The sequence below is a fragment of the Meles meles genome, chromosome 6 (assembly GCF_922984935.1).
Source record: "Meles meles chromosome 6, mMelMel3.1 paternal haplotype, whole genome shotgun sequence".
Taxonomy (NCBI): Eukaryota; Metazoa; Chordata; class Mammalia; order Carnivora; family Mustelidae; genus Meles; species Meles meles.
Genome location: NC_060071.1, coordinates 89,150,423 through 89,173,797, shown reverse-complemented (window position 1 = coordinate 89,173,797; position 23,375 = coordinate 89,150,423). Strand labels below are relative to the sequence as shown.

Genomic DNA, 23,375 nt, shown 5'->3' with positions numbered 1-23,375 from the left:
TTTTAATTTACTTTTATTATAATCTTGAGCCTTAGTTTGGGGGGACTTATAAAGGTATTTCTTCAAGTAGACATATATGTATGATGTGAATTTTATTTAATTATAAATATGGAGAACTGTATAATTTTAGAAGTGAGAAAAGGCCAGACTTGCCTTCCTTCTATTTATTTTGTGTTTGTGTACTTTTAATGATTTAATATATTTGCTGTATATGAATTTCTGACATTGCATGGGAACTCTTGAATGAAGGTTACAGTTTTTGACATAATGTGTTTGTTTTATGATCCAAGGTGAATATATGTGGAATGCATCTATTTTTCTTTTTTATTCACTTTTTGAGAAGGGTAAAGATAGAAAGCCTTCAAAAATTGCCATGCTTATATGTTTGAAATTTTGTTTTTACTTCTTGATGTTTTATTTTTCATGCTGCCCTTTCATCTACATAAGACACATATTACAGATTGAAGATCACTGATGTGTGTGGCTCAGGAGAGTATGTGGCAGTAGGAATTTCAGTGGCTTTCTGGAGATTTCTGACCTGAGCTTTAGATTAGTAAATCCCCAGAAATCCTAGTATCTAATTCATCGTAAGTAATTTTCTGTTGTGCAGGTTACATGGCTGTGAGGTACTGGGCAGATTTTCAGGTATGCCTGTAGTATGGTAAAAAAAAAAAAAAAAAAAAAAAGAGGGGTACATTTTTGTAGAATTCATCTTGAATCATTACAAACTTAAACCACTGTGATTATGGAAAGTTCCAAGGGAAATGCCCAAGCTCTTCAAGTTGATGGTAGGAAAGAAGAAATAAAAGGAGTTGTTATATCCAAAGAACTGTCTAACTCAAAGGAAAAAAATAGAAGAAAACTTACAATTCTGTAGAATTGAAAATTGAATCAAATTAGTTTTAAAAGAATCAATTTAGTTTTTAAGTATCTTTTTTAATTTACTTCTCTATGTTTGCAACTGAAACCTTTCTTTTACAAATAATTATGCTAGACTCCCCAAATACAGATATTCATTCAGTAAGCTTTTATTGAGCTCATATATGCCACGTGCTAGGCTTATAAAAATCAGAGGATATAGTTTGTCTTTGAAAAGTTGGGAGGCTGACATAAAAAACATACAGTCCACTAAAAATAGATTGTAAGCTTTGCAAAAAAGCAGGGATGCTTAACTGTTTTGTTCATTGCTATATTGCCAGTAAGTTTAATTATGTGGGAGAGTCAGAAAAGCTTCACAGATAAAATGACATTTTGAGTAAGAAGGAATGTCAGGAGGAAAAGAAGACCAAGGGTATTATGAATTCACAAAGCCATGCTGTTTTGAAAGAGCATGGAAATTTCAGGAAGCAGTATAAAAATTCTCTGTGGCAGCAGCATGTGAGAACAGGAGGAGAAGATGCAGTTGCAGTGATCAGTGCACCCAGTCTCATAGTCCTTGTGTGACAGGCTAAGGAATTTAGGTATCAGGGAGGGAACCAAGAGTTTCCATTAACCAGGAAAGCCAAGATTTTGAATTGATATTAATGCCCAAATTTTTAAAATTGTCATATTATATGAATATTATGGAGTATTGTTTCTTTTAAGTGCTCTATTCATACAGAGCACTATGCATACCTTCATTTGTTCAAGAATCCCTAAACTGGAAGTTAAGTTAAAAACATGTTTCGGAAGTATAAACTTGACTATTAATTTATTTCTAAGTGTGCTAAAATTTGTCTTTAATTGTAAGAACTGATGACTCCTTACATGAGACTACCAAATGCAAGTACAAATGTAATTTTTTGAAAGTAATCCAGTTTTTAAGTTATCTTTAAGAACTTAATCTTTAAAGTTTTTGTATTATATACTTAAGATCCGAATTAGCACAAACTTGTTTATATTTCTCAGTGACTTGATTTTTCATCCAGATTACAAATTCTATCTTCTATAAATATTTCCACGTAAAAGTTTTAAATTATACTGTTAAACTTTATTATTTTTTTTTAAATTTATTTATTTGAAAAAGAGAGAGAATACAAGCAGGGACAGAGGCAGAAGGAGAGGGAGAAGCAGACTTCCCACTGAGAAGGGAGCCTGTTGCGGAGCTCAATCCCAGGACCCCAGGATCATGACCTGAGCTGAAGTCCGACGCTTAACCAACTGAGCCACCCAGGCATCCTATATACTGTTATGCTTTAACATAAATAAGAGATACGGATTTAAGTAAGCCTTCTTCTCCTACCAAGATCGAATACTAACCATGAGATTTAGTCCTTTAGATTATGAATTACATAAAATGTTCTAAAAATGACCTGGGGTGACTTCGAAACTTTGTTAGGGAGGAGCATGAAGTTAGGAATTATTTGTTTTTGGAATTCAGCTTCATTAAGAAGAATGACTCGCAGTTGCCACATAATGGCTCAGAGAAATGCCTGACTATAGTACCAAAAATTTCTTTGAACTACTAATATTGAGTTATTTTCAGTGTTTCCATTCAATGAACTTTTCAATCCTTGGTTTTGAGAACATAGTGCTAATTTAAAGTGTCTGCTCATGTTTAATGCTATACCATTGTAACTGCTAATAAAAAAAGCATTTTCCTGCTTTACACCAAAAACTTTACATTCAAAATGTCATGTGTTCTCTGATTTCTTTTCTTACAGCTTGCCAGTATTTGCCGTGCTGAAATGTTTTAATTTAAAATTTCCTTCCTTTGTATCTTTTAGTTTTCTCTGTTGCTGCTTTTTCTGTGACACAAGCCTTTCATTATAGTCACTCTTCTTTTTTCCTTCCCCACTTCTTTCTTTTCCTTTTTTAAAGCCATGAGAAGCCGATCCATTGGTGAATGTGCTCTGCCATCGGCCTATATACGCAGTGCTAAAAGTGCTCCTGTTCTGATCCATACTTCCAAACCCTTCTTGCCTGATATTGTTCTCACTCCCCTTTCTGATGAGCTTTCAGGTAGTGCCACCTCTGCTAATTTCTGCACCACCTTTTTCACATTTTAATCCTTCTGCTTTCAAATTTTGCTTAATCAAATAAACTCTTCAAAGTTAATTTCTTTGGGGGAGGTGTGGGAAATTGGGAAAGTGGTTGAGAAATCAACATTTTGAGTTATTTGAATTCTAATGCTATCCTGGCAGTTCATTCTGGAAGTGCTAAGTTTAGTGCTGTGCCAATGTCCACTATTTTTGGTTGTAAATTTTTTTCGGTTTATAGTTGAGTTTTTTCTTCTCAGGTGGTTAAAAGAAATAGTAATGTATATTTATGTTATTATAGTTGTTTGACAAAAGATGACTTGGAAGGTAACAATCAGAGCCTTGACTTTTAATTTCCCATTGTTTTGACTAATAATATGGTAAATTGTGAATAATGCATCTCCATTATCTGTAGTAATGGAAGTAAGCAAAGCAAAGAGTTGCTTTGGAATCAGTCTTTTTCTTTATATTAGATTATAATAGTATATAGAATTATAAGAACTCATTTTTAAGCCAAGAAACCATGCTATAAAGCCCCAAGTTTTAAGGAACCTCAAAACCTTGTCAGCTTTTCAGTTCTGCCTCAGGCCCTTGATCCTCAGTACAGGGCTAGATGATCTGCTCTTTAATAAGGTTTAATTAACATATAATAAAATGTATAGGTCCTGGATTCAGTTCAGTGATTTTTGAGAATTGTATACACCCCTGTTAACCATCATCCCAAACAAATACAGAACATTTCCATTATTCTCCAAATTTCCTAGTGACACTTTCAAGTTTTTACCCCTCCTCCCCACAACTGCTTTTGATTTCTATCACTGTGGATTAGCTTTTATAAAAAAGTAATTTTGTGTGAATAAAATCATATAGTGTCTTGTATTTTAGGCAGAAGCAAACATGTTGAAAAGTTACTATGCAAAATGTGCTAGCTGGAAGAAAATGACTTGTACATTTTTAGGTACTTTCTTACCACTCTTCTTAGGAGTGTTTCCTTGACATTGCCATTTTTGGTGAGGTTGGCTTTTTTTTTTTCTTTTTTCTTTTAAACAACCTGTCTTCATCCTTTCAGTTCCTGATGGATTGAAGGCTTATATGAGGAAAGGTGCCCCCCCCAATTTAAAAAATTTATGTATTTGTTTTAGAGGGAGATCGAGAGTGGGGTGGGAGCTGGGAAGAGCAGAGGTGGAGAGAGAATCTTGAAGTAGACTGCTCACTGAGCGTGGAGCCCTACATGGGGCTTGATCCCAGGACCCCAAGATCATGACCTGAACCGAAATCAAGTCAGGCACCTAACCAACTGAGCCACCCAAGTGCTCCAAAGGGAAGGTGCATTTTTATTAATCATGTTATTTTAGTTGAAATGCTTTCCACCATCTGTGATATAATATCAGATATTTCAACCAAACAAAAGGACATATTGAGAGGTGAATATACATAGATACATAGACACTGTTGTGGTTGGTATTCTTTGAAAATACTGTAACTGAAAAAAACTTAGTATTTTACTTTCCTAAAAATGAGAAAATAAAATATTCAGTTACTGGATGTGATATGTTTGTGTTTTCTAGTTCAAGACACCTGGATTGATAAATACTTAGGTAAATACTTAGATATATAAATACTTAGGTATATGTTTATGATGTTTTTGAGAAGTATTCAATATTATTTTTTAGAACCAAAGTATAATAGAAATAATGAATCTCTAACAGAATCTTATAATGAAATTGATAGCCAACTTCGGAGTTTTATGGATGGATGATAATAATAAAATAGAAAATTTGGTCTCAAATTCAAACCTGGATGCTCAATAAGTATTTGATGATGAATGAATATGTATTTGACACCAGTAAGATTAGGCTACCTGAATAATTTAAGCTATCGATGCAAAGAGTATTAAGATTGGAAATACATAAATGAAATAATATAAATTTTAATGTATAGAAGAAAACAGCACATATTTTTGTTACATATGATGCTTAGCTACAAATAAAGAATTCGAATGTTTTGTCTCTTTGGTGCTTCATTTAGGTGCTGTACCATCCTATGTAAGTAGCACTGATTTTGGTTGATTGAGTCAAATTATAATTTCAATTACATAAATGGACAAAACAGTGTTTCTCTTCTTATAACTAAATTATATATAGCTAAAAGAAACTCCCAATTTGTTGTAAACTTCTCTTAAATATATTTTTTGCTTCAGGCTTTTTTTTTTTTTTTTAGTTTAAAAAATTTTTTAAAGCATTTACTGCAAACCATTTTTGACATGTTTAGGAAAATTGAAATGGATTTTGGCTACTAATTCTTTTTTTTTTTAAAGATGTTATTTATTTATGAGAGAGTGTGGGAGTGTGTGAGTGCAGAAGGGGAGGGGCAGTGGGAGAAGGAGAAGCAGATGCCCCACTGAGGAGGAAGCCCAACACAATGTGGGGCTTGATCCCGGTACCCTGGGGTCATGACCTGAGCCAAAGGAAGGCAGAAGCCTGCCTAACCAAGTGAGCCACCGATGCACCCCTTGTAATTCCTTTTTTTATTTTTTTAAAAAGATTTTATTTATTTATTTGACTGACAGAGATCACAAGTAGGCAGAGAGAGACGGAGAAGCAGGCTCCCCGCTGAGCAGAGAGCCCCAAGCGGAACTTGATCCCAGGACCCTGGGATCATGATCTGAGCCGAAGGCAGAGGCGTTAACCACTGAGCCACCCAGGCACCCTTGGCCACTAATTCTTAAATGTTTGGATGAAATAGTTCCCTGCTGTGTTAAAACTGACAAGAAAATTTATTTTTTTTCTCAGAATCTTAAGGGCTTTGCAAACTTTCTTGTCTGCAGCTTAAATAATATTTTAGCATATGCTTGTTAAATGCTGAAATATTTTTTAAAAGCTAAAATAAACATGAGGTGTTTCCTTTAAAATGTTGTAAGGTAGTGTCTTAACTAGGATAAGTGCCTATTTCAGAATCCTTGCTTCACTGTAAATACATAATTCAGAAAGATTCCTTTTAATGATTTAATGGAGAAGGTGTTTTAGGAACTGTGTTTGAAAGGAGTTTTCTAAGTGGCAGTTGTATTTGTTGTTTTCATTTCCTTCATTTGGTGTATCAGATAATGGTGAAATATCGTCACCAAATAAAAATAAACTTTATGGTTATCAAACTACTGTTAATTTTAGAAAATATGGATTATATAGAAAAGTATTTGAAAAATACACATAATCCTCCAAACCAGTGCTTATCTATTGATAACTTGTAATACAGTTGCTTCTGGTTATTTGTGCGTGTATACATATAAGCCATAAAAGCATAATTAATTAGACTTGGTTATTTTTAGTAAAAACCATTTTTCTTTTAAGGCTTAAAAGGGGCAAGGAACATATAAAGTAGCAGCAAAAACTCTTCTTTCCAGTTACTTGTGAATGAATTCAGCATTTGTTATGCAGTTATGTAAATTTACAATACTTTTCTGGGAGATCTTAATAAGTATCAAATGGATTAAAGATTTATAATGTGTATCAATCAATATATTCTAGAAGTCCAGTTTTTAAAAAGAAACACACAAACACATACCCCCCTCACAACTGTTTATTTCTCAAACTTATTTAATATGGAGAACTTTTCCAGGTACACACATTGACATTCTAAAGCATTTTGGTTCCAGAGAGAACAAATTTGCAAGACACTGACCTGACCTGATAATTTTAAAAATTAGCTTTGAAAATGGGACAGGATTATGCTTATACATGCTTATACAGTAGAAATCTGGATTATTGGATATTTTTCATTGCCCCTGTTATTATTGGAGGCAAATTGAAGGCCTAGCGTTTGGTTTTTCTGGTGTTAGGTGCATTGAAGGGGGTAAGGGGGGGAGGCAAGACCATAATGGGGAGAGGTAGGGAAAAGAAAAAGAAGTTCTATGAAGAGAGATTTTTTTTAAATAGTGCTAAATTTTAAAAAGAAAACTGCCAGTTTTAGATTCTTAACCAAACGATTTGCTTATATTTCCTTCCAAGGTTTGAGTAAATTTTACTGTAGAATAGTTAATGTACAGAGAGAATTAAAATGAACTGCAAGGGAAAGATTTCATAGTTTTAGGTCTCTCCCTCATATTAGCAGGCTAAATGAACTCAATAATATTTCCTGGGCACATCATTTAAGATCAGGAGCTGAGGTTTCTGTAGCTGCTTCACCAAGAAACAGTGAAAATACTCATAGACAGTCTTCTAGCTTTTGTTTAGAAGTAGAGTTCTCTGGAAAAATACATACCTGTTACTCTTGAATACTTATGCAAGTAGAAGGAAGCTGTTTGACGCCCCCCCCCCCTTTATAAAGATTTTATGTGTTTATTTGTCAGAGAGAGCACAAGCAGGGGGAGCGGCAGCCAGAGGGAGAAGCAGACTCCCCATTGAGCAGGGAGCACGGTGTCAGACTACATCCTAGGACCCTGGGATCATAACGTGAGCCAAAGACAGATGCCCAACCAACTGAGCCATTCAGGCATTCCCCCCCCCCCTTTTTTATAAACACTGAGATTCTAAAAAATGGACCATCAGCTTTTAAAGCACCCTATTTCTGTCCAGCCCTTCTTTTTCCTCCAGTATTCTTGTTTAGATGTCCATTCTACCTACACTGTTGTGTGATGCTATTTATGTTATTTATAGTTTTTATATTTTTATACAGACCAAACTATTTGAATAGCTGAATATCCTTGAAGAGTTTTCTTAAGCTGGGGGACTAGTTCAAAAGCATTTGCTATGTTTCATCAGTTCTTAACAATAGACTTATTGTAATAATTAAAATAATTTTTTTTCCCTAGGCATCTGCCTCAGGTTTTGATGTAATATGCTGGGGGTTGCACAGGCATCTAACATTATTTTTAAAAACTCTACAAGTAATACAGGTGTCTGGCCAAGCATGCTCTTCATTCCTAAACTAGATTATGCTTTTAAACATTTGGTAGACTAGACTAAGCAGTCTTTCTTTTCCTGATAAATGGATTACAGAGAAGCCAGAAATCTCAGTAATTGTTCTTAAGCAAATAAGCTTTTATTGCCAAAAGTAGTACTTTAATGAAAGAAGTGATGTAAAAACAAAACAAAAGCAGCATGGCCACCTGACTTTGTTTATGCTTTTCCAACTGATTCTTACTATTTTGTAAGTAAGTACTGTGGGTTTCTCACCTGGAAATTAGGTTTACAGATTTACTTTCTTTGAACTTATTCTCAGCTGCTAACTTGTCATACTTGCTGTTAGACTCTAGTCTCTCTAGGCCGTTTTACATAGGCTGCTAATGTTATTTAATAGTGCTTCATTATTTGAATGGAGCTCTGTAGAGCAAAATATTTTGATCTTTCTACTTCTATTTTCTGAGTATCAGAAGAAAGAAAATGTTATCTCTCATGCCCCATCCTTTTCCTCAGTTCCACCTAATCAGGAGGAGAATTCTCCACCTCCAACCAAACAAGTAGGCCCTTTACGCAACCAAGGAATTTCTTTGTTATCATCAAAATGTGATAGTAATCTTTTATAGATTTTCTACCTGTAATCTGCTGGTTCTAGCATAATTCTAAATCAAATTTGTTTTGTTTTTGTTTTTGCTGGAATAATTTGTATTCATTTTTTTAAGTACGTCTCAAAACTTGAAGCTAACTTAAAATGGCATTATATAACATGTTCATAAACAAAACAGTGTAATTTTCTTTTTTTTTTTTTTTTTAAAGGTTTTAGTTACTTACTTGACAGAGACAGCGAGAGAGGGAACACAAGCAGGGGGGGTGGGAGAGGGAGAAGCAGGCTTCCTGCAGAGCAGGGAACCCTATGTGGAGCTCAATCCCAGGACCCTGGGATCATGACCTGAGCTGAAGGCAGACGCTTAAACGACTGAGCCACCCAGGCGCCCCCCAAACAGTGTAACTTTCTTTTCTTTCTTTAATTAATTTTTTTAAAGGTTTTATTTATTTGACAGACAGATCACAAGTAGGCAGAGAGGCAGGCAGAGAGAGAGGGGAAGCAGGCTCCCTGCTGAGCAGAGAGCCAGCGGGGGGCTCAATCCCAGGACCCCGAGATCATGACCTGAGCTGAAGGCAGAGGCTTAACCCACTGAGCCACCCAGGCACCCCTTAATTAAAAATTTTTTAAAGGTTTTATTTACTTATTTGACAGAGACGCAGCAAGAGAGGGAACACAAGCAGGGGGAGTGTGAGAGGGAGAAGCAGACCTCCCGCCGAACAGAGAGCCCAATGCAGCGTCAATCCCAGTACCCTGGGATCATGACCTGAGACAAAACTAGACACTTAACAACTGAGCCACCCAGGTGCCCCCAGTATAATTTTCTTAACATGAAAAATGTATTGGTTATTTGTCTGTTTCCAAAATTTAAGAGTAAGGGAAACAGTATTAGAAGGATGAAAGAGTAGAAGATAGTTGAGCAGTTTAAATTTTAGTGTTCAGAAATTAAAGTTATTTAAGGTTGATTTGTTGCTTTTAATTTTTTTGTGAAATGAAATTTATTAATTTCTCTAAGCCAGAGAATTATGGGGCATCAGAAGGAGCCTTCCTGATTTAATGACTAGGAAAACCAAGTTAATAAACCGTTAGAATCTATAAAAAGTTCAACAAAGTTGCCACTATAAGAATAATTTAGAAAAATCAATAGCATTTGTTTATGCTGTCAGTGACCAAAATGTAAGCAGTAAGACACAATTGCAACAAAACTTCAGCATAGACCATTTTTCCATGATTTCAGTGATGTAGATACTGCTTTAATTACCTGTAAATTGAACATCCAGTCTTGAAAAGAGTCTTTATTATTAGACGTCTTCCTTTAGTAATAAAATTGGAAACATGGATGCTTTGTGGTTCTTCCTTGTAAGTACATTGCCATGTTGCCCAAATAGGCAAAAACATTTTTTAATTACATAAAGGACATTGTCATTTCCTTTAGGTTAAATCCAGAAAAAAACTTCAGCTTTAAAATGGTATGAGCTTCTTTGTAAACTAATATAAATGATTTTTATGAATTCAACTAGTGTTTATGATTGATCAAAAATAGAATTTAACTTTGGGTAAAAGGGATTTGGCTCTTGATTCTGTACCTGTTTTGTAAAATTATTTAAATTTCCTAGTGGTGTGTTAGTGTTATAACTTAAGAGATTTATTTTCCTGAGGAACTAGGTTGATACTTTATGAATTAGCAGCTACTAATTTTTATTATAAAAGACATGCTGTACTTTACCAGTGTTAGTGTACTAAACCTCTACTATGTGACAAGAGTTATTTCAAGCACTGGGGATATTGTGATGTTGATACAAACAAAATCCTGAAGAAACATAATTCTAGTGGGAAGAAATTTTTTTACACATTGCAAGCTTTAGAGTTTATTATTCAAAATAACAAAGAAAACTTTGCTTTGAAACAGAATATTCAGGAAAGAAAAACTATTCCAGAAGTAATTTCCAACACTTTTCATACTAAACATTATTAATGAAATCCAGAGATAAAACTTGACATTTCTAGCACTTTGTAGGCTCCATAGGAAGCATTTTATCAATGTTCAAAAGTTTTTTTAAAATTTGTTTAAAAACTTTTTTTCTTGTTTTGCTTGTTTAATGGTCACTAATACTTAAGATGAAAATAATTTCATTTAGAGGCTACTGTTTTTCAAGGTAAAATATAAGCAGCATAATTGTTTTGAAGACCCATTTTTGTTTAAACCTAAAGCCACTGTTATTTTCAGCAATCCAATACAAAGTTTGTCAGTTGTTTTCTTCTGTAATTCACTATTTGTATTTGATTAAGTCTTGATTTCTAAGATTCTTATCTTTAGAGATAAGTCATTATGCTGCTTTATAATTTAACACAATTTTTGCCAATTTAAAAATATTAATGAATTATTTCATGAATATATGACAGATATTATTCAGGATACTTAAAACATGGACTAATTTTTGCCCTCAAATCCCAGCTCTCCACTTTCTAGCTGTCACTAGACAGACAAGTCACTTAAATAGTTTCTTCATCTATAAAATGGGGATAACAACATCTACTTCACAGTGTTGTTGTGAGGATTAGTGAGTTAATATATGTAAGATGCTTGTAACAATGCCTCACATGTAGAAAAGACTATATGGTTTAGCTATCATTTAGTGTTTGTCTTCTTAACAGAATGCAGGTATACAGACATTTCTTTAAATTTAAGGCTTGCTCCAGTCAGTTATGCTTAAGTGCTGACATTGATTTCCTATCAGCACTTATTTTCTTCTTTGATGTTATTCAGTTACTAATTTTATATAGTTATAAGAACTATATTTAAAGCTTAAATACTGGGGTTTTTTTTTTTTTGTTTAAATTTAAACTTAAGTTCTCAAGCAGTATATTGTTGATAGAAAAATATATATATATATTTAAGCTCTTGCCTCTTAAACTTGCATGAAAGTATTGGATATTCATATGTGATAAAAAATTAAGGGAAAAATAGACTGAAATAATGGTTAAATTCTCTAATTATGCAAGGTGAGGACTGGGTTGGGAACAAATTCTTAAAAAGAACTTCACAGAAATCTTTACTGGCTTGTTTAGAATAGAAAAATTATGAAATGTCAGGAACTTAAAATTTAAAACTAATATTCTACTTTTTGAAGTTCATATATTTGCTAGAATCATAACATTACCTTTTTTTTAAAAGATTTTATTTATTTATTTGACAGGGAGAGAAAGCATAAGCAGGGAGAACAGCAGGGAGAGAGAGAAGCAGGCTCCCCACTGAGTAAGGAGCCTGACATGGGAGGACCCTGGGATCATGACCTTAGCCGAAGTCTGACACTTAACCGACTAAGCCACTCAGGTTCCCCCATAACATTAGCTTTTAATAAGGTTTTAAATTTTAAATTTTGAATTGAAGCAGATGAAGTCTCAACTTCAAAATTTTCAAGGCTTTTTATGGAGAATTAATTTTTATCCTTTGTTAATCCTCTTAGGGTATTTTATGGAAAGAAACTTGGAGTGCATTTTAAAAATAATCTCTCTCCTCTAGGCAGAGGTTCTTATGATCTCTTATGGGAGATAAAATAAAACCAAAATACATTTGTTAAGACAGATAAATAAGCATTAGTAGTTATCTGCTGCAATAATAAATGGCTATAAATGTGTAAATGTTTAGTTTCTGAGGAAATGTTTCACTGTTCATTTAAAAGAATTTCTAAATGGAGTGTATGAAGAAGAAAACCAGTGTCATTTTTAGAATATTCCCCTCAACTGAATGATAAAATAGGTTAATTGTCTTAACTTCCAACAGTATTGTGTATTTGACCTGAGCTTGAAATCTAAATGTATATCTTCAGGAATATAGTTGAATCTTAAAGTACAAACTTCCCTTGTTCTGAATCTGTATAATGTGACTCCTTGTGGACCTTGTAAAAGAGCTTGATATGAATAAAATAGCAGAAACTCCTTTTTATTCATAGCATGGATCCCAAGAAATTTTAAGTTACTGTCCCCATTTTATAAATGAGAACACTGGTCTCAGAGTCTGGAGTAAGAAAACCGAAGTTCTATACCTAGCACAATCAATAAGTTAATTTTTGGTCTTAGATAAGTCACTGTTTTACTCTGGATCTAAATCGTCTCATTTTCAGTTATAGTTCTGTTGCTTATAACCTTTGCATCATAAGCCTAATGAGTAACAACATCTGACTTTTTAACTCTTTGTCCTTTTTTCATTATATTTTTGCTGGCTTACAAACAAAAAATTTTTTAACGTATTTCTTGGTAATGTAAAGGCCAGGGTGGATTCATAGGTACTGTATTTTAATTATAAAATTATATATCTATAATACTATCACAAGTACTGTATATCATAGTACTTCAACTTGTGATTTTCAATTTCATAAATGTTTTTGAGGATTTACCATATACTGAGCAGCGAAAGCAATGCAGTGACATAGAACACTACGTCTGCTTCTCATAGTTTCTGTTTTTACCTCTTTGGGCCTCAGTTTCCTCAGTAAGAAAATTAAATTAGATAATCTATAATGCCCATTTGACTCTAAAATCTGTGATTCTTAGAGATGTAAAAAGATAACTTTTTTTTTAAGATTTTATTTATTTAGAGAGAGGATGTGTGCATGCATGAGCAGGGGGAAGGGCAGAGGGAGAAGGAGGGAATCCCAAGCAGGCTCCATTGTAGGACCCTGAGATCATGACCTGAGCCAAAATCAAGATTCGGACACTTAACCTACTGAGCCACCCAGAACCCCAAAAGACCTAGATACAATTTTTAAGGTTTGATATTTGTTTAATGGTAAGGGCCAATGATAGGCAGAGAAGGTTTCTTCCTAGTAGATTAAATGGTGTTTGTGAGAAATGGGAAAAAAAATTTTTAGCACTGTGTTTGGTAGGGTGAATAGATATTGATACTATAAAAAATAATGCAGAACACCTCAGTAGAAGAGAGAGAGATTTTCATTGTAATATGTGATCAAACAAATAGGCAAGATTTGAAGAAAAGATGATGCCTCTTGCCTGGTAAGGAAGAAATGAGAATTTATGAGACCCTATAAGATTCTACAATGGAATACCTAAATCAGCTTTCTGTGTTAAGTTCTACTTTTTTATGCTTGGAACTTAAATAGGAAAAATTGAATAGCAAGTTTAAATTGCTTTATTTATTGGCACAGTTCTATCTTTAACTGCACTTCCAAATGTTTCATCACCTCACTGTTACTATGCATGTTAACATTTTAAAATGTATTCTGATAGTTTTCTAATTCATTGACACTACATGCTATATTGGCTTGTGCCCATCGTTATTTAAAAACAAATTTCTATTTTTAATAGATGTCATTAAGCTTACCAAAAAATCTCAGAATTTTTTTTTATTTTAAGCATATGCTTAGGGTATGGTTGAAATTTAATAATATATTCTTCATGTTCATATAGTTCCTACTCTTCATAATTTTTCTTTTTTACAGATATTGATGATGCTCAAATACTTCCCCGCCCAACTAGAGTCAGACATTTTTCACAAAGTGAAGACACTGGAAATGAAGTTTTTGGTGCTTTGAATGAGGAGCAGCCATTGCCTCGAAGTAGCAGTACTTCTGACATCTTGGAACCATTCACTGTTGAGCGAGCCAAAGGTGCAGTTCCTGTCATTGACAGTTCATCCCGTCATGCGCCAAGCTTGCAGAGTTCCACAGAGGCTTCTTCAATAACTAGATCCACTGAAAGCCACATCACTGATACTCATAGTAGAGAGTCTTCTCTGGAAGTTGGTGATAGCATATATGACCATCTTTGTCACTTAATAGATCCAGTAGAACTTGCAGATTCAGCTTTTGAACAAATCCAGTACATTGACCTTGAAGGAGATGACGATCTTCTTTCTTCCTTGAAAGAATATTTTAAGGAAAACCAGGAAAATCATAGTAAAAATGAGTTAGGTAAAGATGCAGCTTCTGAGGAAATGATTATTGCAGTAAATAGGGATGAACGATCATCTTCAGATAAATTAGAATACATAGACCAAGAAAGTAAATCAGAAAATACCGCCTCTTTTGTTGGGACTCCTGAAAACATTCAGTTTCAAAAAGAACCAAACTCAGCTGTCTTCATGAGTAGTATTGCACCTAACCAGTTAGGAAGTTTTATGAGAACAAAAACTTATGAAAAATCTAAGGAACTAAACAGTGACAAACAATCCTCAGAACCTAGTTCGGGGAGCCCTTGTGATAAAGAAAAAAGGAAACACCTATGTAGACAGACAGCCACAGAATTAGATGCCTGTGTGGATACAACACTAGTCGAAAAGGTTAAGGGTGTGCAAATCAGTGAAAAAATCATTGTCCCACATGTAATGCATGCCAAGAAAACTACACTAAAAACATCTCTTAACCATAGACTGCCTCATGTTACAAGCACTAGCAAGCTTTCTCCAACTAAAAGGAGCTTGTCTGAAACAGTAACTCATAGAGCCAAAATCATGAAAATAGCTACTAAAAAACGAAATACTGTTCATGTTACTTTTAGACCATCTACGGAGTCAGTTCAGTTTTATAATCCTCTGGAAAACAAAGAGGCTCCATGGAAGATGAGACTGCGGAAGCTTGGTGGCTTTAGTAGTAGTAGTAATAGCAGCACTAGCAGCGCCAGCAACCCCCATACCAGCTCAGGTAGTTTGACAGAGTTAGTAAAACCTGGTGTGTACAGGCCTCTAGGTACTGTTGGTACAGCGTCAGTAAGTAAAACAATGAAGGAATCTACAGAGATTCCCACCACTCTATTAGAAAAAGAAGGAATTGCAAGTAATCAGTTAGGTAGTCGTAGTACTCTTAGATCATCAAGTCATGAGGCAGGACTACAGCAGGGCTCCCTGGGTGGCGTTTATAAAACTGTTGTACATGCTCTTTCGAAGCCGAAGGCAAATGTTTCCCCACAGAGGCAGAACAGAATGCCACCAGAGGCTCCACTGAGGGATCTGTACAGTCATGTAATGGGCTATTTTGGAAGGAAAGCTGCAGGTGAGCACTAACAGTGTGCACAGCGCAAAAGGAGAAAGACAGCACCAGTTTGGCTTAATGCAACTGAAGCAAGCTATAAGCAATCAAAAAGCTTTGGGATGGTCACTGCTTTCTCTCTGTTTGGTTATGCATGCGCCTTTTCCCAGCTATATTTTACCCAGCATACAATGTTTATTTAAATTACTAATTTCCCTTATAAGGCATTTAGTTAAACCTCTTTGCTGCTGAACAAGATAGGAAAGAGGGAGATACAGGAAAATTTTAATGATCTTTCAGAGGCTACCGAAATCAAATACTTTTCTGAGTATGTACTACATGAGCCATGAAATTAAGTTTACTAAGTAGTTGGAATACTTTCTCCCCTGCCCCCTTATAGTTTATATTTAAAAGAGCACCAGTTATGTCTAATTGAGTTTGTTATTTTTATTGCTGATTTACTTGGTTTTATCTTTTTTCTTGGACGAAAATTACTTTGACTTTTTAGGCCCTACAACAGCCACCAAGTTTTAAGTTATCATTGAAGGAGAAATTATTTCTTAAATCTCAAAGTGGATTTAGTTACTTTTTGTATAAGCCATTTCAAAACAAAGGGTAGGCTTCTTAGTTTTGCATTCATTTGTATAGAATGCAAGTCCTTAAAACACTTACCAGTGCCTTTCTTTTTTCTGAGATTTTAGATGTGCATAAAGGTTTCATGATAGCCAATCATGATTTAAATATGGAACCTCTATGGACAGATTACAGAAAGCAAGATTATTGTAACTGTCTTCTCTTATCTTGATTCAAATTTAAAATAACTTTACAGATATAGAAAATTAACTTTCAGCAGTAAGGTAGGTTTTGATTTTGTTTGTTTAACATGGTTTTGTTAGCATGATTAACAGAATGCCGTATAATGCATCTTGCATTGAGCCATTAATGCCACTTGAGGGCAGTATTCGACAGCTTAGCAAAGCCTGGCCAGTAACATAAAGATAATGGTATTTCATAGTGAGCTCTTGACTAGTGTATTTTCTTAGCCTGAAATGCTTTTTAGTTCATTAGGAATATAAGCGATGCTGATTTTCTTTTATTGCAGAGAAATTAACTTTTCAACAGCATAATAGTGAAATAAATATCTTATGTTCTATAAGTTTTTTTTCCCCAAGTTTAAAATTTTCTTGTTAATATAGTTATAAAGAAATCAAAATAACTTTTGTGGGTTTTCTTTTTACAGAAAAACTTTTGTGAAAATAAATCTTTTTTTCTTAAAACAATAACATTAGACTTTGTTGTGAACAGAAATGACATTATGTCACTCATAAATTTTTTATTTATCTAAACTTACATGCATTTATATCCCACTGAGGTGTGGATAGATTCAAGGGATGGATTCCTTGTAAATATTCCTTGGAAAGAATGGAATTCTAAGTTATTAAGACTCTAAATAGAAGCATAGAGGCAGGAAGAAAGATAAATATACCAGTTTCTTTATAGGCAATATTAACCTAACTCCAGCTAGTGCTTATCTATAAGCTTTCTTGCTGTTTAAGGTTACACTGAAGATTGACTAACATCTGCTTAGTTAAATAAAGTAAATATCAATTTACTAATTCCTAAAATTAAATCTAAAAGGAGAAAAATTATTCATAAATGCATGTTCGGCAAATAATTGATATGGCATAGGTGATTTGTTTTGGGTGGTTTTGTTTGTTTCAAATTCAGGAAATGCAGTTAAGTTTTTTCTCACTATATATAGTTATTTATTTATTTTTAGTCAATAAAGAGGACATGAGCCCCAAACTGCCCCCTCTTAATAGTGATATTGGCAGCAGCAGTGCTAATGTTCCTGATCTGATGGATGAGTTTATAGCAGAACGACTTCGAAGTGGTAATGCCTCAGTAAGTGTTATTTTATTTTATTTATTTGGTTTAGCAAGGAGGGTAGAGAAACTAAAAATATATACCTATGTGTGTGTATGTGTGTTTGTAAATTTTTACTCAAAAATAATCTTCCTCTAAAGCTTAACCCCTTTTTTGAATTAAGATCTTAAATTCTACTTTTATAATATTTTTAATTTAAAGACATTAAACAAATAGGCTTATAATTTTGACCAGAGTAAAAGACTAGAATACCTATTTGCTTAACTACTTAGGTATAAGCCCCTACCTTCCTAGTCTTCCCTCTGTTTTTTGTATTTGCTCATAGGTTACCTTCCTGCCCACTGCTGGCTCTTAACAAGAAAAATAACTAGAAGTCTTCTGACCCAACTCCTATTGGTTTGATAGCATAAATATTGATTACTTAATCATTACAGATAACTTCAGAACAGATTTTAAAGTTATCTTTGTTTTATTAGAATTATGGCAGATTGAAAATAGAAGCAATTTTACCCCTAATAATGCTTAGTTGTTAAGGAAAGATAAATATATGTAGAATTGCTTTTTTTAATGGTCATGTTCCACTATTTTTTTAATAAGATTTTTATTTAGAGAGAGTTTAGTTCAGTTTTTTTTTTCCTTGAATGGGAAAAAATAATAGAATTATGATATATAATCATTATAGAATAACCTGTTTGCCATCATTCTTTCCTTCCTCCACTATCTCTACTATTTGCTGCTACTTTTTCCATTTGAATACCTTGCTCTTTCTACCCTCTTAACTTCACTCCATGGATCCTTTGAGGCTTAAAGAATCTTAGACCCAACACCATATCACGATTGGGTCTCTACTTGAGTTAGACAAACCAACAGTAATTCAGGTAATGGCTCTATACAGTTACATAGACTGTTTGGTTAGTGTGTTTCCCACTTCCTACTTCATACCCTAAATTTCAATTTATTATGGTGATTGTCTTGGAAATTCAAGATTTCAGATGTTTAATGAGATTACGTTTTTAATAGTAAGATGTTTCTTGAATTTTTAGACTATGACAAGAAGAGGAAGTAGTCCAGGCAGTCTTGAAATTCCCAAAGACCTCCCTGATATTCTAAATAAGCAAAACCAAATGCGCCCTATTGATGACCCAGGTGTGCCCTCAGAATGGACTTCTCCTGCCAGTGCGGGGAGCAGTGATCTTATCAGCTCAGATAGTCATTCGGATTCTTTCAGTGCTTTCCAATATGATGGCCGAAAATTTGACAGCAAGTATCTTTTTCTATTTGAGCAGTATGTCTTTTGTTGATTGTTTTCTGTTTGAGACTGACTTGTGAATTATGTAACCATCACTTTCCTCTCTAATGTTATTGGACGAAGGTTCCCACATAGTATGATTTCATTTTTTAGTGAAATTCCAAAGGAAGTTTTAGGGAATTCAAGTCAGGACCACTTTATTTCACCAAACTAAAGGCAGTTAAAAAACAGAAACCACTGTCCTTTCATAAAACAAATGATATTTTAGAACCAAACATACAGAAAGGAAAAAAAGTTAGAGTAGACTTGACATTAGAATAATGGACAGTCATAGTTATGAGCCAGTGCTGTTTCATGCATTTGTATTTGGGAACCACTATCTAGTTCAGTGCTTCAGTATGTTCAGTACAGTTATGTTCAGTGTTCCATTACCCAGAGCATTTCTTGAATAATCACTTCATGTTAAAATGACAACATTGATATTACTTGATGCTGTATCACTACCATATAGCTTTTCTGCTGTAATTCTTTGTTACACTCGGTAGTGAAGAGTACCAAAATCTAGAAATGTTTTCTGCCTTCCTGGATTATGTGCTACTCTGATCTCAGAATGGAATATATGGTTTAAGAGAAAAATGGTTTTTACTACATATGAGCTATTTTTATTGTATATACCTATAGTAGAGAGTATAAAGTTCTTGAAAAGCCTATTACCAGCTATCAGAAAACGTGGATAAGAATAGTGATGATACATCATATGTATCTGTTTTTTGTCCTTATTGTTGTTAGTAATAAGCTATGAGAACTTTTAAAAATTTGTTTCTAATTATAAACTTTAAACTGTGTTAACATTATTTACACTTGTCTGAGTAGTATGTAAATAGATGTAGGGGGAATGTTAATGTTTAATTATTTTGCTGAAGCAGCTTTGTCTCCTTATTTTAAAAGATTTTATTTATTTGAGAGAGGGAAAGGAGAGAACACAAGGGTGACGGGCAGGGGCAGAAGGGAATGCAGACTCCCTGCTGATCAAGGAGCCAGACTTCAGGCTTGATCCCAGGACCTGGGGATCATGACCTGAGCTGAAGGCAGACACTTAACTGACTGAGCCACCCAGGCACCCCACTTTGTCTTTTTTGTAAATACTTTTGTTTTGTAATTGAGACTTCTATGTACTAGCGTTTCTTCTTCCTTTAGATTTTGGCTTTGGAGCTGATGCTGGAATTACATCCTCTGCTGATGTGGATTCAGGTTCTGGCCATCATCAGAGTGCTGAAGAGCAGGAAGTGGCTAGTCTAACCACACTTCAGATAGATTCTGAAACAAGCAGTCTTAATCAACAGGCTTTCTCTGCTGAAGTTGCAACGGTTACTGGTAAAGTTACTCAAGGGAATGTCTTCTCTAAGTGCATTTTTTAAGCCACCAAAGAATCTGTTTAGGATTTTATTTGATAGGTTTTAAGTATTACTTATTAGAGTTTAAGCATTATGTTTTCATCTATTTTTATGTAACAATGGAGGGAAAAAATGCATTAATGTAAGAGTTTCTTGGCCTAGAGTCTACATGGTAAGTTTCACGGGGTTAGCTGAACTCCTGATATTGTATACAGAATTTTATATATGTTTACATCACTGCATTTCCTGTAGCAGTTTTTAGATTACCAAAAAATAGTTGAGAAGTATTATCTTCTTTTCACTGTGTTTCAGAGTCAGCCCAGATTTTTAAAGATTTCTTTAACAAAGTATTTATTAACAGAAACCATAGAGAATACTGCCTAATAGAAGGCCTATTTATCAATATACTAATAGTCTGTATTTATACAGTAAATTATGCATTTCAGCAAATTTTTTATGTGGCCAAATATATGATGAGTAGGATCCAAGAAATTCAGTTATGAAATGCAAGATCACATTATTGCAAGGTTCTTGGTCTTTGGTCACTGTCGTGACCAGAGGGATCCTGGGCAGCTAGTAGTACATAGATTAGTGGTTCCACTGGATGATCCAAATTTCTTCTGGTTCTCACTGTCGTTTGATGCCCTTTGATGGATGATTATCCATTCCAGGTTTTTTTTTTTTAAGCTTTTATTATTTGAGAAGAGCGAGAGAGCACGAACAGGGGATAGAGGGAGAGGGAGAAGCAGACTCCCCGCTTGAGCGGGGAGCCCGAGGCAGGACTCAATTCCAGGACCCCAGGATCCTTACCTGAGCCACCCTGGTTCCCATAGAAGTTCTTAATTCTCCTCCCATTCCAAACCGTCCTCCCCTTTGTCATAGCAACCACCAGTTAGTTCTCCATATCTGTGGGGCTGGGTTTTATTTTGTTTTGTTGTACTTTTTAGATTCCACATATAAATGAAATCATATGGTATTTGTCTTTTTCTGTCTAACTTACTTAACTTAGCATAATACTCTCGAGGTCCAGCCATGTTGTTGCAAATGTCAAAATTTCATTCTTTTTTGTGACTGAATAGTATTCCATTGTCTATAAAAACCACGTCTTTATCCATTTATCCTTAAGTGGACTCTTAGGTTATTTCCATACCTTGGCTGTTGTAAATAACACTGCAGTGAACATAGGGATACAAATACCTCTTTGAATTAGTGTTTTTGTTTTCTTTAGATAGATACCCAGTAGTGAAAGTACTAGATCATACGGTGGTTCTACTTTTAATTTTTTGAGGAACCTCTGTACTCTTTTCCAGAGTGGCTGGAAGGTTTAGCGGTGTTGAGCATTTTTCATGTGTCTGTTGGTCATCTGTATGTCTTCTTTTGAAAAATATTCAGATCTTTTGCCCATTTTTTAATTGGATTGTTTTTTGTTATTGAGGTAAAGGAGTTCTTTATATATTTTATATATTTATTGCGTTCTATGAATCCTTATAAATTCTTTATATATATTAGGCCCTTATCAGATATATGATTTGGAAATATCTGCTTCAATTTAGTAGGTTCCCTTTTTGTTTTGTTGATGGTTTTCTTCACTGTGCAGAGGCTATTTAGTTTGATATAGTTCTGCGTATTTATTTTTGCTTTTGTTTCCCTTGCCTGAACAGATATCTAAAAAACATCGCTAAGACCAATGTGAAGGAGCTTACTGCCTATGTTTTCTTCCAGAAGTTTTATGTTTTCAGGTCTTTAATTCATTTTGAGTTGATTTTTTTGTATGATATAAAGTAGTAGTTTAGTTCTATCTTTTTACATATAGCTGTCCGGTTTTCCCAACAGCATTTATTGAAGAGACTATCCTTTTTCCATTGTATCTTTTACCCTCCATATATGCATGGGTTTTTTTCTAGCTCTCTGTTCTGTTGATCTCTGTCTGTTTTTATGCCAATACCACACTGTTTTAATTACTACAGCTTTGTAGTATAATTTGAAATAGGGAGCAGGATACCTCCAACTTTGTTCTTCTTTCTTAAAATTGTTTTGGCTAGTTAGTCTTTTGTTGTTTCATACAAATTTTAAAGTTATTTATTCTAGTTCTGTGAAAATGCTGTTGGATTTTGATAGGGATTGCATTGAATCTGTACATTGTTTTGGGTGGTATGGACATTTTAACAATATCAGTACTTCCAACTCATGAGCATGGCATATCTTTCCATTTATTTGTGTCTTCTTTAGTTTCTTTCATCAGCGTCTCCTAGTTTTCACTATATAGGTTATTCACCTCCTTAGTTAAATTTATTCCTAGGTATTTTATTCTTTTTGATGTGATTATAAATGGGATTGTTTGTAGCTCATTATTACGGTTCAGAAACACAGCAGAGTTTTTACATATTAATTTTATATCCTACAATTTTACTGAATTCATTTATTCTGACAGTTTTTTGATGGAATCTTCAGGGTTTTCTATATATAGTATCGTGATTGGCATATAGTAACAGTTTAAGTCTTCCTTTCCAATTTGTGTACCTCTTATTTGTTTTGCTTAACTAATTGCTACAGGTAGGATTTCTAATACTATGTTGAATAAAAGTGGGGATAGTGGGCAAGTTTTCACATTTCACCATTGAATATGATATTAGATGCTGGTTTGTCATATATGGCCTTTATTATTATATTGAGGTGCATTCCCATTATACCCAGTATGTTGAGACTTTTATCATTAATGGGTATTGAATTTTGCCAAATACTTTCTGTATCTGGTGAAATAACCATATGATTTTTTTTTTATAAAGATTATTTATTTATTTATTTATTTATTTATTTATTTGACAGAGAGAGATCACAAGTAGACAGAGAGGCAGGCAGAGAGAGAGAGAGGGAAGCAGGCTCGCTGCTGAGCAGAGAGCCCGATGCGGGACTCGATCCCAGGACCCTGAGATCATGACCTGAGCCGAAGGCAGCGGCTTAACCCACTGAGCCACCCAGGCGCCCAACCATATGATTTTTATCTTAACTTTTGTTAATATGGTGTTAGCATATTGGTTGATTTGTAGATGTTGAACCAACTTTGTCTCCCTGGAATAAATCCTGCTTGAGCATGGTGTATGATTGTTTTTCTGTGTTGTTGAACTCAGTTTGCTAATATTTTGTTGAGGATTTTTGCATCTATGTTCATTAGGGGTATTGGCCTCTAATTTTCTTTTGTGGTGTCCTTGCCTAGTTTTGGTATGAGGGTAACACTGGCCTTGTAAAATGAGTTTGGAAGTTTTCCTTCCTCTTTAGTTTCATTCATTTCCTTTATTGTCTTTTTAGTCTCTATTTTATTAATTCCTGCTCTGATCTTTATTATTTCTTTCCTTCTACTAACTTTGGGCTTTGTGCTTTGTTCTTTTTTTTTTTCCCCCTAATTTTC

General features: G+C 34.3%; 1 protein-coding gene across 13 annotated transcripts in view; it reads left to right on the top strand.

Moving 5' to 3' along the window:
• Window positions 1-23,375, top strand: part of RALGAPA1 (Ral GTPase activating protein catalytic subunit alpha 1) — a 265,994-nt gene that overhangs the window by 105,853 nt on the left and 136,766 nt on the right. For 6 of the 13 annotated variants that reach the window (XM_046007924.1, XM_046007923.1, XM_046007922.1 and 3 more), the window contains exons 17-21: window positions 2,800-2,940; window positions 13,916-15,463; window positions 17,220-17,344; window positions 18,370-18,586; window positions 19,773-19,949. In XM_046007924.1, coding sequence (XP_045863880.1) covers window positions 2,800-2,940; window positions 13,916-15,463; window positions 17,220-17,344; window positions 18,370-18,586; window positions 19,773-19,949 — 2,208 coding nt within the window. Of the gene's footprint in view, window positions 1-2,799; window positions 2,941-13,915; window positions 15,464-16,140; window positions 16,222-17,219; window positions 17,345-18,369; window positions 18,587-19,772; window positions 19,950-23,375 lie in introns of all 13 variants that reach the window. The other 7 variants (XM_046007935.1, XM_046007934.1, XM_046007932.1 and 4 more) reach the window with 4 other exon arrangements.